General features: G+C 57.4%; 5 protein-coding genes across 5 annotated transcripts; all 5 read left to right on the forward strand.

The window, feature by feature from the left end:
* Positions 1–1,321: 1,321 nt before the first annotated feature.
* JKF63_02104 (uncharacterized protein) lies at positions 1,322–1,675 on the forward strand (the record flags this gene model as incomplete). The annotated part of the gene is made up of 1 exon (XM_067898146.1): positions 1,322–1,675. The coding sequence occupies one exon, from the start codon at positions 1,322–1,324 to the stop codon at positions 1,673–1,675; it is 354 nt and encodes a 117-aa protein (XP_067754303.1).
* A 1,134-nt stretch (positions 1,676–2,809) lies between these two features.
* JKF63_02105 (uncharacterized protein) lies at positions 2,810–3,469 on the forward strand (the record flags this gene model as incomplete). The annotated part of the gene is made up of 1 exon (XM_067898147.1): positions 2,810–3,469. The coding sequence occupies one exon, from the start codon at positions 2,810–2,812 to the stop codon at positions 3,467–3,469; it is 660 nt and encodes a 219-aa protein (XP_067754304.1).
* Positions 3,470–4,563: 1,094 nt separating this feature from the next.
* Positions 4,564–7,017, forward strand: JKF63_02106 (uncharacterized protein; the record flags this gene model as incomplete). Its single annotated transcript, XM_067898148.1, has 1 exon — positions 4,564–7,017. The coding sequence occupies one exon, from the start codon at positions 4,564–4,566 to the stop codon at positions 7,015–7,017; it is 2,454 nt and encodes an 817-aa protein (XP_067754305.1).
* Positions 7,018–8,432: 1,415 nt separating this feature from the next.
* On the forward strand, positions 8,433–9,824 carry JKF63_02107 (uncharacterized protein; the record flags this gene model as incomplete). The annotated part of the gene is made up of 1 exon (XM_067898149.1): positions 8,433–9,824. One exon carries the CDS (start codon positions 8,433–8,435, stop codon positions 9,822–9,824), a length of 1,392 nt encoding a protein of 463 aa, XP_067754306.1.
* Positions 9,825–11,647: 1,823 nt separating this feature from the next.
* JKF63_02108 (uncharacterized protein) lies at positions 11,648–15,106 on the forward strand (the record flags this gene model as incomplete). Its single annotated transcript, XM_067898150.1, has 1 exon — positions 11,648–15,106. One exon carries the CDS (start codon positions 11,648–11,650, stop codon positions 15,104–15,106), a length of 3,459 nt encoding a protein of 1,152 aa, XP_067754307.1.
* Positions 15,107–15,920: the final 814 nt, after the last annotated feature.

Consider the following 15,920-nt stretch of genomic DNA (forward strand, 5'->3'; position numbering starts at 1 on the left):
TTATGTTTGTTATCGTTACGAGCCGACGCTGTAACCCCCCCTTTCCTCTCCCCTCTCCCCTCTCCCCTTTCCCCACAGAACAAACAACGCTACACTATTAGAAAAAAAAGAAAGGCAAGGCACCAAGGCTTGAGCACCACACGCACAAAAAGCACCGTTGTGGGTGCAGGAGGGAGGGCAGGGGAGGGCAGGGGTCTGTTGAGCGTCACGCGTTTTTCACCGTTCAGAAAAGAACAAAAAAAGAAACGGCACATGTGCCGAGATAAGACTCGGTGGATGAGAAATACCCACACTTGCACTTTCATGGAAATGCAGAGCGACGCAAGACGTGGGCTCCTCTTCCCCCCCACTCTTCCTCCTTTCTCTTTACTTGACAAGAGGCACATCTCAGCCTGCGGGAAGGTATCAGAGTGGTGATGGGGATGGTGAGGAGTGCCCACTTCTGTGGGGGGAGAGGGGTGTAGGTCCAGCGGCTCCTCATTCTTCTGCCAATCTCGAACCGCTGCTGCTGCTGTCCTGGTCAAGTGACCCTGCGGCGTAAGGGAGGTTAAGGCGCGCGCCCTATCGCCGCAGACGTCGGCCCGCGGACCCTGGGTTAGGCTACGCGGGGAGTGACCCCGCGCGAGTGCTGACGCTTGTGGCATCTCCCTATGCTATGAGAGACGTCAGCGTGTCCCCCGGACGTCTCCCAAGCCGGCCCTCACTGCCCACTGGATGGGGCTCTGAACCTAGCCCCGAGGGGGATGCACGTTGTCACGCCGTGCATAAGGAGAGGCGGGTGGGGGGGGGTCGGGGCGGGCTGTTGTCAAGGGCGCGACCTGCTCATCGCGGGCGGGTGAGGTCTGAGGCCGGGGCCGTGCTGAGATGGATGAGTGGGTGAGGTGATGTTATACCGCGCATGGTAGCGCTTCATGGCACCCCTCGCAATGGGGCCGAGAGGCAGGCCTCGTGTGTGTGTGTGGTGAAGAGGGGGGAGGGGGAAAGGCAAAAGGAGAGAGTGTGTGAGGTGAGACCACACCCGCTGTGCATGGCAGAATAGGCGCACGGTGCGGAGGAGAATTCCCCCAGTGCACTGCCCTTACTGTAAGTTATTTCACAGGCCTCTGTCTTTTTTTTTGTTCTTCATTTCCTCTCGCGGTTTTCATTACCCAAACGTTCTTCATCGGGTGACGGTTCTCTCCTCTGTCTGCTGCCTTCACATAAATTTGACAGCTAACAAACACACAATTTGAGATTTACAATTCCGCTGCCTGCATTTTCGTATCATATCCAACCGCGCCGTGTTACATGATCAACTAGCGCACACCTGGTGGTTCTTCAAATGTACTTGGCCGTATTTAACGAGTTTGCCCACCCTGGGGTGCTGGAGAAGGTGAAGGCAGAGGGCATCTGCGAGGTGGACATAGCGCCGGAGCCGAACAGGTTGGCTGTCTCGGAGGAGGAACAGCAGGTGGTGCGCTGCAACGCAAAACTGATCACGGTGCAGCACAATATTACCGGAATGCGCGACGTCTTTGATGGCATGACAGAGGCAGAGCTTGCGAAGCTCGATGGGCAGGTGGACGTAAAGTTGGAGCAGCTCGTCGCGCTTGGCTTCAAGGTGGTGGAGCGGCACCCAAAGACATCGGCCGGTCGCCCCATGCTAGACCGCGTTATCCTGTCGTTCCCAGCTTAGCCCAAAGGAAGGATAAAGAGAGAGTGGCGATGATAGTTCTCCCGCCTCCGGGTCTCTGCTGTTGTGTTGTGCTGTGGCAGTCACTGTGGCTGCACACGCACCGTCAACAGTCTCTTCGACACTATCTTTCGTGACAACACTGTGCGAGCTCATCCCTGCACGACAGGAGCTAGGGTGAAACGTGCGTATGTGTGTGTGCAGTCGGCTCTTTTGTTGTTTGAATATCCCGCTTCACCTTTCTTACGATGCCCCCCCCTCCCCTTTCCACACACACACACGCGCGCGCGCGCAGTACATATCTCAGCCGACTCTAAGATCTCGGCAGAGGAGGTACCACGGCGCACGGGGGGAAACGGGGCCACCGCATGATTAAACCGCTTCGCATTTAGCGCCGCCGTAGGCCTCGAAACTGTCGCAGTGAACGCAACCAGCGGGTTCTCAGACACACCGTGTGTGCATCGGTCCACGTTTATGCTGAGGGCTTCCGTTGCGTCTTTTTTGATGTTGTTGTGAAAAGAAAGCGTGACCAATTCTCCCTGTTACACGCTTTAAAGGAGATCTGTGATGTGTGCATCTTCTGGTCGCCCTAAGCACATTATAAAAAAAGGGCGAGGAAAACCCGATGTTGTAGAGATCAGCAAATGGGAGAGGTCGTGTAGAGGAGAGCGGCTATGTGACGCCCCCCCCGCAAGAAAGAGGCAGAGAACAGCACCGCCACTCTTCTGTTCGTCTCGGTGTCTGATTTTGAGTTGCTGTGCCTCCCCGTTTCTCCGCAGTGCGCGACTGTGTCTACCCATCTTGTAGAATGAAGCTTGCCGTTCTCCCCTCCCCCTCAAAAAAAAAACTTCTCTCCTGACTTTCCTCTTCAATATTGGACCAACTCTGCTCTACTACACCGAAAAATGTGTTTTTCCTCTTCGCATTTGTCGCCTTTCTCATGCGCGTCTTTGTCAAAACATTCGTTCGCATTTGCACACTGAATGCTTGCGCACCCCCTCCCCGACACACACACACACACACACGCATACTTTCTTGCTCTTCTTCGGTTGCTCGACATCTTGTACATTTTTTTTTCACCGTTGCCTTCAGTTGGATCGTCGTTCACGAATAACCCGCTCCCAAACTGACGCGAAAATGGGCCCGCTCTCCAAGAAGCGCATGATCATCCGCGACGGCGTGTTCTACGCCGAGCTGTTCGAGTTTCTGAAGCGCGAGTTGGCCGAGGAGGGCTTCTCCGGCGTCAGCTACCATGTTACGACGCTCCGCACGGAGATCGTCATCAAGGCGACGAAGACCCGTGAGGTGCTTGGTGAGAACGGCCGTCGCATTCGCGAGCTGACGGCTTGCATCCAGCAGCGCTTCAACTACAAGGAAGGCAAGCTCCAGCTTTACGTTGAGCGCGTTGAGCTGCGCGGCCTCTCGGCGATGGCGCAGGTGGAGTCCCTCCGCTTCAAGCTCCTCAGCAACCTTCAGGTGCGTCGCGCTGCCATGGGCATCATCCGCTACGTCATGGAGTCTGGCGCCAAGGGTTGTGAGGTCACTGTCGGTGGGAAGATCAAGGGCCAGCGCGCGAAGAGCATGACCTTCCGCGACGGCTACATGATCAAGTCCGGTACAGCCCACAAGGCCTTCGTCGACTCCGCTTGCCGCCACTGCTACATGCGCGCCGGCTGCATCGGTGTCAAGGTCAAGATCATGCTGCCCGGCGACTCGACTGGTCGCAACGGCCCGTCGGTACCGCTGCCCGATGTGATCACCGTGATCGAGCCAAAGCAGATCACTGCTTCCGAGTAAGAACAGATGTGTCTACGTGTGCGTGAGAGCGCTCTTGCACTCACATCACAGGTGCGCGGTCCAGAAAAACCTTGTGCAACGCAGGGAAGTTGTGCCACTACACGCGTGTGCGTCCGCCATCAAACGTGGAGTGTTGCGTAGTGCGTGCTCGCGTGTCCACATGGGTATCTGTGTCTCTTTCCGAGTCGACGTTCCTCCAATCCAACACCCGCATGAGCGTTTTCTTTTGTTCATGCGGTCTTGTCTTTTTTTTCCCTACTTCGAATTTATTTAGCCTCTGTTTTGGCGTGATTTCTCATTCGCTAAAAAAGAACGGAAAACATCTCCCCCCCCCCTGTCCCCCCCCAAAAAAAAGTGTAGCGCATTCGTGTACTGGTGTGTACGATTTAGGGAGGGGCGTGCGTGCGTGTGCGTGGCTCTGCTGATGTCACTCTTACCGCACGGCATCCTGCGCAGTGAGCCCTGGACATGGTTCGCGTTAGAGCTCCACCTGTTCTGATTGAGTGGAGAAGAGGGGAGAGGAGGAGGAGACAGTGATGTCCGAGCTGCAAGAGTGGGCTTGTTAGGGAAGTCAGCTGTCACTGAGCTTGTCATCACACACACACGTACGCACGCAAACAACAAAATCGGTTGGGTGTGCTGGGTGTGTGTTGGGCATCGACGGCGACCCGCGAGAGCCACTCTTCTTCTTGACGTCTCCACACCCTCGTCCCACAGGGTGGTGGTGGTGGTGGTGATAGTACATTGATGGTTTAGTGCACCGCTGCGCTTTCACACACTTGATAGCTGCATCCCCTCTACCCCTTTCTTTTCCTGCAGCGTTCCTGCCACAAACGACCCTTTCTGCGAAACAGCACACATACACACACCTACTCACACACACACACACACGCACACGCATGTGTCCACCACGCATGTGTCCACCACGCTATTAACCAAGAAGTGTCATCCACAGCACCAACAACAACAACAAAAAAACAAAGCCAGTCTACTTTGTTTGACAAAGCTTTCGGCTCCTTGATAGTATAAGAGGGGTGGGGGAGGCCACAGTTTCCTTCTTAGTAAACCTCCTAGCACCACCTAGCTTCCTGGGGATGGCGACGCCTCACAGGAATGGGGCCGTGCGGTCAGTTTTGGGGGCTGGGACGCTCTCTTCACGCCTGCCGCGCTCGGTGTGTCTTTCGACACCTCTGTTTTCCTCTGGCTCCTCCACCGCGTTCGCACTCACAAGCAAGAAGCGTTTATTCGACGAGAACACGTTGCGCCTCATCGTGGCGCTCCTTTGCCACGCGGCAGCGCAGATCGAGGCAGCTGCGTTGCAAGAGGTGATGGCAGACCCTGTGGCGAGCGAGTTCATCATGACGGGTGTGGGTCGTGCAGAGGATCAGAGCGCCACCAGCCCCAGTGCGACCGCGCCGGTGGTGTCTTCTTCTTTTGGCAATGGCAAGCCTTCTCCACCGAGTTCGGCGTCGTCATCGGAAAGTGTTGCGGGTGGTGTGGCGAACGCTTCCACCGCGCCAACAAAGCCGTCTTCGCCAGTAGGGAGTCCGCTTCAACATGGGTGTCTTTCACCGCCATCGTCAGAGCCGCCGCCTCAGCCCCTCCCCAGTATGGCCCGTACTCTCGTCGAGCAAGCCATTTGTGCCGCGAGCGCCGCCGTCAAAGGTCCGTCCTACTCGTACAGCTTCCCAGAGGCGTGGTTCTGCCCTTCAGCCGAGGCAGCTGCAGCACATGCTGGGCAGAATTCGGCGATGCGCAACCCCAACTCCAGTCCGCCAGGAGCATCGGCTGCGACAGCGAAGGGATTTGGACCCCTTTGGCAAGTCTTGGCGCCATCCTCAAAGTTTATCCAGACTAACAGCACCCTTGCTGCTGCTGACTCGCACTCGCCGTCATCGAGTACTGTTGTGTTCTTGCCGCCGCCGTCGCGGGTGAGTAACCCGGACGCAGCGATGCGCCGCAACTTTTTCTTCAGCCATGCTGTGCCGAAGGTGTCAGTGGCTGTCACTGCCCAACCACCGCTGTTTTTTGACAATATGCTTTTCGATTCGGCAACCGATCGCTACCTCTTCGACGGTCACGCGTTCCGGGAAGAGGCCCGAGTTCTGCAGGTGCCTGCCGCGGATGCCTCCTCGCTGGAGGTGTGTCCAGTAGGCAACACTGAGGAAGAAAACCACGCCACCGGGCACACCCACAACCCGCTACTGCCGTCGTTGGTGCTGGTGCGGGAGTACATTCCTCTGTCAGCTAGCGGCGGTGACCTTGGGGATGAACAAGGTCAGCTCGGTGTGAGAGAGAGCGGCTCTACCGCTGTCGTTGTCCAGTGCGTGTCTCTCTTGCCGCCCCAGTTGACAAGCATTCGGCCAAACCCATATCACTTTCTTCCTACGACCTCTGTCACACAGTATCTACTCGTTGCGGCGCCCGGCTGCGTCACACTTGTGACTCCACTGCATATCTTTCTCTACGACAAGGGGTCTAGCCTCCTCACGGCGGCGGGGTCCTCGCTGAGGCGATTTTGGATCACCCCACAAGGGGTGGCGAACGAGGCCTGTGGGCCTCGCGGCGCTGAAACGCTCTCGCCCACGACGACTGTGGGCTTATCCGCATCTGCCTCCCGCGCAAGCATCTCGCCCCCGAACATCTCGCTGAGCGCGGCTGATAAGGATCGAGAGACAGCTCGTGTCGCCCTGATCGAGCAGCGGCTTGCACAGAACGTGCTGCCGGACGTCCTTGATGAGGCCCTGAACGCGATTAAGAGCACCCTTATGATGTACTGCATCCAATACGATCGGAGGCGGTATATGCGTGCCTCCATACATGCAGTGCGCGTCCTGCAGCGCTTCTTTCGCCGCTGCCTGGAGGTGAAACGGCGGGCAGTGCGGCGGATGATCCAAATTTGGCGTCAGCTAGAGGTGGATGCCCGACTGAAGCTGCAGCAGTACCGGTCGTTACCAACCGCGGTGGTGCAGATGGACACGGTGGCCAACAACATTTTGCAGGAACACATGCTGACCTCGGTGGGCTACAAGCGTGCGTTCATTGAGGATCAGTGGGAGCTGCGTCGCGACGCCTTCGCTAAGTGGAAAGAGGAAGAGGAGTGGGCCGACGTGCTCCTGTCGGCCGACTGGTCCAAGGAAGACAGCTCCGACGTCAGCGTTAGCGATAGCCCGGCAGAGAAGCGGCCGCGTAGCGCACGACTAAGCGTCTCGGAGCAGCTGCGCCTGGACTCGGAATTTAGGCGCCGAAGCTCTTCGAAGCGTCTCGCGCTGAAATGCGCGCTGCCTCGTCCGTCATCAAGTACTGACGAGGTATACACTGAGCGTGAGAGAGCCGCAATACGCCGTTTTCGAAGTTGGTATATCGACCCACAAGAGCTTCTCTACCTGAGTCACCAACGCTTGTTGGAAACTCTGAAGGGTTCCGTCTTCCGGATGGAGGAGGTGCAGGTTGAACTAAAACGCGCCACAAGCGAGACCATAAAATCAGATAGCAATCCGCTGCTCACGTCTTTTTCGTCAGCCCACCATGCTCAGCAACGGAGGTGACCGTTAAATAGACACATCGACCCACCAGACCCTCCCATCCCCCCCCCCCTCCTCTCTCTCTGTATTAGTCGAGGGGAAGTACAACGTTTTCTGCGTGTCCTTCGTTTTATTTCCTTTCTTTGTACCTTCAACGCTACATCGCACTTTTTGTTGGTGTTTCCCAGCACCAACAAACGTCGGTGCGTCGTGCTGCAATCGTGTGTGCCGTGGGACTTGTTCATCAACGGTCGCCATAGACAGTGGATATGTACCGCGGCGCGTCGGTTTGCGTGCACGGCGGCATCACTGAAGAGCATTGATTGACCTGCGAGACCCGTGTATCATCAGCGCTTACACCTCCCTTTCTTTGCCCAATCGCAGCTTACTTTGCCGCTCATTGCCGAAGCCTTCACGGACTGCACATCTGTCTTTGCTCATGTTTCTCTGCCTCCCCTTCCCCTCCTCCTCCCTCTTTGGGTGTAGCCCGATGTACGATATTCTGGACGGTATGTCTCTTCAACGTTGCTAATGTAGTCTCCTCTGTTCTTTTCTCTTGCGGCTGTTTTTATTACTTCATTATAGTTCATGCCCCCCCCTCTGCTCATGTCGTGGCACTTCTTCTTTCTTTTTGCATGCCATACGCAGACAAGAAAAGCGTCCAAGGTAGACAGTCTTGTGCGGCTGCGCACTTCGTCTCCACGAGAGGTGCAACCTCTCCGCCTACTCCAACTCACTGGCGTGAGTGTGGGTGGGTGTAAGGGAGCAACAAAGCTTGTGTTTGCGTGTGTTTGGGCCCCCGCCGGCTGGCGTTCTCGCGTACTTATCCACCACAACTTGCATGTGTCCATGGTGGCACTTGCAACTTGCCCGGGAGCTGTCAGTGGCGCACGGATGCCTCCAGTGGCACTATTGCGAGGTTGATGTGCGCTCTCCCTTTCCCATATGCTACCTTACATCTACTCTTTTCTTATTCTCTGTCTGTCTCTCTGTCTATCTGTCCCTCCCCCCCCTCCCCCTGCCCCCTGCCCCCTCTTCTCTCTTCCCCACACACGCATGGAGCACTAGGGCCCATCAGGAAGAGAGTCGCCCTCGCTAGCACGTGTCTTTGTGGGCAGCTCACGCAGCTCGCTCGACCGTGCATCGGCTGTCAGTGCCTGGCTCCCCTTCACGGTCTGAGTTGGACGTTGCTCCTTGAAAAGGTATCATTGCACCCCAAAATGCTGTCATCCTCACTTGCCTCTGACTCGTTTTTCGAGAGCCTGTTGTACTCGCGCCGAGGTCCTGGAAAGAACAGGAGAAGGAAGTCTCTCGCACGCCGTTTGCAGGAGCTGGGAGCCCAGCTCTGCGGCCGACTCTCCCAGATTGCGCTAGAGGTGAGCCCCACGGCAGTGGCTAGCACCGCTACTTCCTTTCCTGCCGCTGCGCCGTTGTCCTTTATGGCAGATGTTCAGCGTGATCTCTCTGCTCACTACGGCTCCCATGCAGTCCGGCGCGGCCTCTCTAAGCCACTCGGCCCTTGCGTTCACCCTGTAATTTACAAAGGAAAGCTGTCCGCACAGCGCACAGGAGTGCACCACCCTCAATACATGCGGGTGTGGGTAATGCGCTTGGTGCACCGGTCCTGGTGTCTTCGCTGCGGCGTGTGGCTCACCCGTGGCGATGCCCACCAACCAGCCAAGTCCACCGTAAGGCCAACGAGACTCACCACGCTGAGGGAGTGTTGTGTGCGGCGTCGGCTCCACTCCCCACGTTTACCTGCAAAACGCCGTCGTTACATGCTATGTTGCCTTCGATGTCTTCAAACCGCTCAACGCGCCGCAAAAAGAAATGTTGTCCTTTCTGCAATCGCCACCGGTGAGCAGCAGCAGTCACCAGCTGTTGCTAGAAAAAGCGTCTTGAACGCTTCGCAACCTACCCGGCACGCCGCACAGAGGGCGCGCGCTCCGAGTGTTGAACGAGCCGTCATGGCTGTAATGGCCAAGGCCCGAGTACCGCGTCGAAACCGTCGTTGCTGCCGACGCAGTCAGTGTCGCCGTCGCTCTAGCAACGAAGAGGCCCTGGGAAGGGCTGCGGTGAAGATTTCTGCTCACTCGGAAAATTTGTCAGCAACGCATCAACTGAGCACCTCTGTGTCTCAGCTCACCCAAAAACTTGCTGCCTCACTGAATCGCAAGGTTACGCCCTCGATTGGCGTCGGTGGTTCTGGAAGGGCGACCCGGGCATTGGCGGGTGAGGTGTTGACTACTGCCCGCAATGCACAGAGGAATTTGCAAAATTTGGTGCCCAGTGGCCCACTGAGGAAAAACGCGCCGCATAAATCGTCCGCCGAGCCCCTTCGCCCAAACCCGAAAAAGCCGCCGTCCACCTGCTCAGTCGCTTCCAAAGGCCCTGCGGGTGCCACCGAGCAATCTGTGGTCACCATGGGAGCATTTCGGACGTCGCCGTCTGCGCCGTCCTCGACCATTAGTGCAACCGATGGATATGCACAAGTTATTGAACAACCGGTAGTCACACGGCCGGGAGAACGGATGGGGGTATTTCGAAAGAAGGAAAACACCACTGACACGGTGCTAACACTAACGGCCTCATCATCAGCAGCAGCAGAAGCTGCAGGGTCTACCCCGCCGGTAATCAACTCATTGCCCTCTTCGGCTCCTCCTGGTCCAAGGGTGCGCTTGGCGTCTGCAGAGGTGTTAGTCTCCGCTCCACGCCGACCGAACGCTGCAAAACAGGCAGCCCGTCCACCTGCCAAGACCGCAACTGCTACGAAGAGTCCAGCAACAGCGAAGAAGAAACTCATGGACACGATGAACCGGCTAGGATTTTGATGAGATGCAGAGAGCGTGCGAGAGCAAGAGCTACGGGAAACCGTAATCCCGAGAAGGGACAGGCAGCAGCCGCGGCCGCTCACCCGTAGCCGTATCTCTCATTGCTGAATGAGCCCTAAACAAACAAAAAAATCATCACCCCAGTTCATGTACTGATGGCGCTGCCTTTCGTTTTCATTGCCCATGCTTTGGCTTTCCTGGCGGGGGAGGGGGCATTTGAAGCGTACATCATGTTGTTTTTCCCCCTTCATGTCCATAGCCCCGGCCAATTCCGATGGGAAACCCAGCTCAGCCGTGGGGGGTGTGGTGGTGGTGAGGAGTGCCCACTTCTGTGGGGGGGGAGAGGGGTGTAGGTCCAGCGGCTCCTCATTCTTCTGCCAATCTCGAACCGCTGCTGCTGCTGTCCTGGTCAAGTGACCCTGCGGCGTAAGGGAGGTTAAGGCGCGCGCCCTATCGCCGCAGACGTCGGCCCGCGGACCCTGGGTTAGGCTACGCGGGGAGTGACCCCACGCGAGTGCTGACGCTTGTGGCATCTCCCTATGCTATGAGAGACGTCAGCGTGTCCCCCGGACGTCTCCCAAGCCGGCCCTCACTGCCCACTGGATGGGGCTCTGAACCTAGCCCCGAGGGGGATGCACGTTGTCACGCCGTGCATAAGGAGAGGCGGGTGGGGGGGGGTCGGGGCGGGCTGTTGTCAAGGGCGCGACCTGCTCATCGCGGGCGGGTGAGGTCTGAGGCCGGGGCCGTGCTGAGATGGATGAGTGGGTGGGGTGATGTTATACCGCGGATGGCAGTGCTTCATGGCACCCCTCGCAATGGGGCCGAGAGGCAGGCCTCGTGTGTGTGTGTGGTGAAGAGGGGGGAGGGGGAAAGGCAAAAGGAGAGAGTGTGTGAGGTGAGACCACACCCGCTCTGCATGGCAGAATAGGCGCACGGTGCGAATAAGTATCTACACAAACGAGCAATACAGCATCTCTCCACATGATGTTTTGTGGTCCCTTTGTAATTTTTGGCTCCTCCACACACTGCAGGGCATGGCAGGGTTTTTTTTTTTTTGGGGGGGGGGGGGAGGCGGCAGACGTTGGATAGATTCGATGCTCGAACAACCCCCCGCCTCACGCGACCCCTGGTCTCTCACGATTAAACAAACAACAACAGAGCTTGCAAAGAGAGACATGAACATTTCCAGCACGGGAACCTCAATGCTAAAACTGCCATCTTTTTCGGTAGGAATTTTATGTGATCCTCGCTTCTCTCGCAGTGGAGGCACCTGCTTCGAATCTGGCTAAGACGCGGTTGCTTTGCTTCGCATGAATGGGTGCTCATGCGTATCTAAAAGAGATGAGCCACAGCCTGACCTCTCCGCGTCCTCCTTGGGCGCGTCTGTCCTGAACACACGTCAATGCGAGTACTGCTAGCTCACGTAAAAAGAGCGTTTTCGCGTGTCTCCCCTTTTTGCGTGTGTGGGCGTGTGGGTTTGTTTTGTCTGGTCTTGCTCTCTCGGTTGCACCCGTGTTTGAGGTGGCGGGGTTTGCTGTATCGGAAGGCGTTGGAGGATAGGGAAGACGTCAGACAGTCAATCCACACACAGTGCAGACACCCACACGTCCACACGGTATGCCATTCTTCCTCTTGTGTTCTTCCTAACCGAGCGGACGCACTCTTTTTTTTGTTGTACACCTCATTGCCCCCGCTTCTTCCCCTTCCCCCCTCCCCCCTCTCCTCCCCAACAGTGTTTCAGCGGAGCTCAGTCTCTTCTTCCCGAGAACATTCTCCTGTAAAGCCACCAACGAACCCCAAAGGCTTTCGCCAAGCAAGAGAAAATGCCCGTTGCCGTGTCCATGCACGCGTGCTCCGCGTGGCCAATGAGCATCGACTTCGTCGCCTTCCGCCTTTTCTTAGCAGGGTACTCGGTGGAAGAAGCGGTGGAACAGCTCATGGCGCTACAGCGCGAAACACCGCTAAAACCACTACTTCCACGCACATTTGCTGCGCTGCCTTCGTCCTCAACATCATCGAACTCGGGCAGAGACCTCGAGGCCAGTCCGGCGTCCTCGTCGCAGTCCGTCTCAGGCTCCGTTGCGCGCCGTCGCCATCGACGGCAGAAGCGGGCATCTCAGAAACCCCAGTATTCGCTGCCTGTGATGCATGCCTCAGCACACCAGGTCGAGGACGGACGTCTGACGGCCGAGGTCGAAAATCCGGAGGAGATCACCACCACCACCGAGTCGATTCTGGAGGCAGCACTTCCATGTACCAGTTCCGCTGGTAACGACCCTAGCGAGGTGCCTCCACCGGCTACCATCTCAGCGGTAGGCATCTCTGCCTCACCGTCCACGGCGGTCTGCGTCTTGGCGTCGTCTTCGGCTTCTCAGTCCACTCAGAGCCCCCAAACACACTGTCGTTTCCCTCCCCACCATCAAGATCGATGGCGGCGGTGCCGCCGCTCCGAAGAAAAAAAGTTGCTTCACTCAGCGTTGCAATCGTCCCGTTCGCGCACAGGTGTTGCGTCGTCGACTGCAACCACACATGCCTCCTTACTGCTTCCCCCGACGCTCAACAATGTGCACACGGAATCGATGCCGTTCGCTCCGGGCTTCACCACTCTCAGGCGCCCCACCGATGACTCTTTCGTCTCTGCGAACGCCGCTTTCCCCACTGCTGACACTTGCGGTTGCAATGGCACGCGTGCAGGTGCGGCGAGAGGCAACCAGCACCTTCAACGCGTCAACGTCAGTAGCAACAAAGCGCCTCAACCTTCAGAGCAGCGTCCAGACAAGCGTCCAAAGGATCACGCAGAGCGGGAGTGCTTCTGCTTGGACGAGGGTTACATCAAATTTCAACGACAGCTGCAGGAGACGGAGGCGATGGGCGGTGCTGGCGTCGGTTTTTCTTGCCTGCAGAGTCGCTACCTCTTCGAAGAGGTGACGGAGCAATATCAGGCGTTTCGTGAGCTAGCTCGTGAGGAGCAGCTTGGCTCCCCGTACGCGTTCCTGTCCAACTACTACATCCCCATACCTGTGGCAACGCGTCTGCAGCTGCTGCAAATGTATTACGAGACAGACGCGGGTGTTTTTCAGTGGGCCTTCGGTGACAAGCTCAGCCGCTTCGATCTGCCAGCGGCGCTAAGTGCGGTGCGCGAGGAGAAGATAAATAGAACACTGCCGGGGGGTGTCGGCGGACTCGGCAGCGGCTCTGCTGGAAGTGGCAGCGCTGCAGACGGGGTTGGCGCCGCAGCGTCTTTCTGGGCCTCCCGGTGGAAGAGCTCCCCCGGAAAACTTGCAACGATGAACGCGGCGACGGTTGCTCGTCTCAGCGAGCAGCACGTGGACGCTCTTCGCCGCCAATGGGAGAATGTCAAGCACGTCTGCTCAACTGTGGCGGCGCTCTATCGCGGTAAAGGCGGCCTGTGTGTCCCGCTTGACATGCCGCTCCTGACGACCATCCATCAGTGTTTTGGGCTTCGCAATGAGCAGGCTCTCGATTACGCCACCGCCGCGTTCGGCTTTGAGCATCGTCTCGAGACGCGTCTCTTTGAGCACTTGCACAACTTTAGCGAGTACGGCGCAATTTGCTCTATTTTAGCATCGTTGTGGTGTGACCGCTCCGGGTACCTCTTGTGTGAGGTGTTCCGCGCCGGTTGCCATCGACTCAGCCGCCTGCTGGACGAGTATCGAATTCTGTCGGAGCTGCACCTGATTGTCTTTGGTGAGGCAATGCGTCCGCGGTGGCAGGTCCAACTCGACGAGGTTCAGCGCGTTATCACGACATCATCTCTTGTCGACAAAAATTCGGTTGCCTCGGCCACAGTGGCGAATTCTCTGGCCCCAGCTATCAGCGGTAGCGTTGCCACACCAGTGCAAGCGACAGGTGGGGCGACACCTACTTTGTGCACCTCCACTGGGGTGGGTGGCCCCCACTTCGGTGGCGCACCTGGCGGTAGCGGACACCTGGGTAGCACGATAGGCGGTGCAATCCCCGACGCAGGCAGCACCAACACTTTCACGTCGGCAGCGTCCCCAACCGCCACTGGTCAATCCAGCGCGACTAACATGCACTCGCCTTTCAGTGGCAATGGGCAGTTCAGTCGCTCATTTTTGATGGAGTTCCCATTCCTCATGAAGCACCTTTTTCGCATCTCCGTGGCCCTCGGCGGCAGCGGTGGCGTCAACGACGGCCTCGACATTTTTTTCACTCGCATATACTCTTACTTGGAGCATCTCAGCTCACGGACCGCGCCAGCGATCGTGTCGCGCGTGATGAGCGCTGCTGCGCCGGGCGGGTCCGCCATGACAGCTGCCTGCACCGTAGCTAGTCAAAATGGTGTGTCGGCGGGCAGTTCCGGCGCTGTGTCTTGTTTTAGTTCATCCACAGCACCGTTCGGTTCACCGTCACGCTTGCGGCACGGTAGTCGCGCGCAGAGCGACGGGGACTTGACCCGTGCCGCAGTTGAGGGAGGAGTGACGACGAAGGCAGCAACAGCTGCTGCTACGCCGCCGCCCCACGGCGCTAAACCGAAATCGACTACTTCGACGTGCTTTGGCACGAATGTTAGCGGGCCGACCCGCTCCAGCCTCACTCGTGTGCGGTCGTCTAGTCACCTTCCCCAAGTCTCTGACAGCAGAGGCGGCAATGCGGACGCGACGACAGTCTCGACTGTGACAAGTGCTGCGACCCTTCGCACCGCTGGAGGTGGCAGCAGTTGCCCCGACGACGTGATGGGCGTGAACGCACCCTGTTCCTACGTTGTGTCTCCAGTGGTGAACACCTCCTTGTTCCAAGCTTCGAGCGTTCTTCTACCATTGACCGGTGTAATCGCCGCCAACAATGGCCCCACAATCGGCAGCTTCACCTCTTCGCAGCAGCTGCTGCCTAGGGTGGCAAACCGCGGTTTGGCGCAAGAAGACGAACCCGCCAATACGGACACGGGCACGAGAGGCGGGAAGGGCGAGATTCTGGCTCGATCCACCGCGGCCGGCGCACGTGTGACAAGCAGGTCTCCGCCGAGCATCGGCGTCAGCATCTCCTCCCCCACAAAACAACCCGAGCACGTCTCGACGTCGCTCTTGTCGTCTCAGGTGAGTGATATGGTGCTAAAAGTGGTTGACAAGCGATATCTGCGCGAGTTGTGCAAGCTCCTTACGGCTTTGCCCCACTCTTGGCAACAGTTGACAGCGCTGACAAAGGATGATCACACGGCAACCGACAGGGCTCTCAGCGATTTGGCGATGGCATTGAAAGCAATCACGCAGGTGCTCATGGCCTCTGATGACTTCCACTAGGCGTTTTCTCTCTTATTCGATTCGATTCGATTCGTGTGTGTGTGTGTGTCTTGGTGTAACCGCTTCGTGTGAACATCGATCCTCTACAAGAGAGCTGCCTCGTTGCGCTACACGTACAGAGACAAGGGATGCAGAGAAGTGCCACAGTTGCACACACAGCGTAGCTCACCTTACCCAAATATGTCCCTCCCCTTCCCCTTTCCCCCTTAAAGCACATCAACCGGAGTGGGGGAGGGGGGGGAGGGGAGGGGAATCCAGACAAACCACCCCGAGGAAAACAGAGCTCATTGCAGAGGGCAGGAGGGGGGGGAGAGCTTTTGCGTTTTGCTCTTTTTTTTCCCACTTCAGGCAGCATAACCTATTGCAGGCTGTGAGATTGTGACCAGAGGTGCTACAGCCTTCACTGAGGCTTTCTTTCCCATCTCTACCCTGGGGAAGGTCTTGTGAAGGGAAAGGGCTACTAGGTTTGAATTCCAATCATCCATCTTTTATTCACCCTACCCAGCCTTTCTCTTTCTTTGCTTGGGTGCGCTTCTGCACGGAGCAAACAGCGGCCACTCCCTGACATCCGATTGTTTCGTGCGTGCTCGAAGTACTGTTGCTCATGATTATGCTTGTATGCGCGTGCGCTCCTTTTTCCACCCTGCCCACACCAGTGGCACATCGCTGCTTTCCTCCACATTGAAGCAGTCCGGCACACACGCCCACAAATTTATCCACACAAGCGCACGTGCTCGAACCGCCTTGCTGCTTCACTTACTATTTTTTGTTGTTGTGCATTGCCGCTCTCCTCCCCCCCCCCTGTCCACTGTGC

This window comes from Porcisia hertigi, chromosome 33 (assembly GCF_017918235.1).
Source record: "Porcisia hertigi strain C119 chromosome 33, whole genome shotgun sequence".
NCBI lineage: Eukaryota > Euglenozoa > Kinetoplastea > Trypanosomatida > Trypanosomatidae > Porcisia > Porcisia hertigi.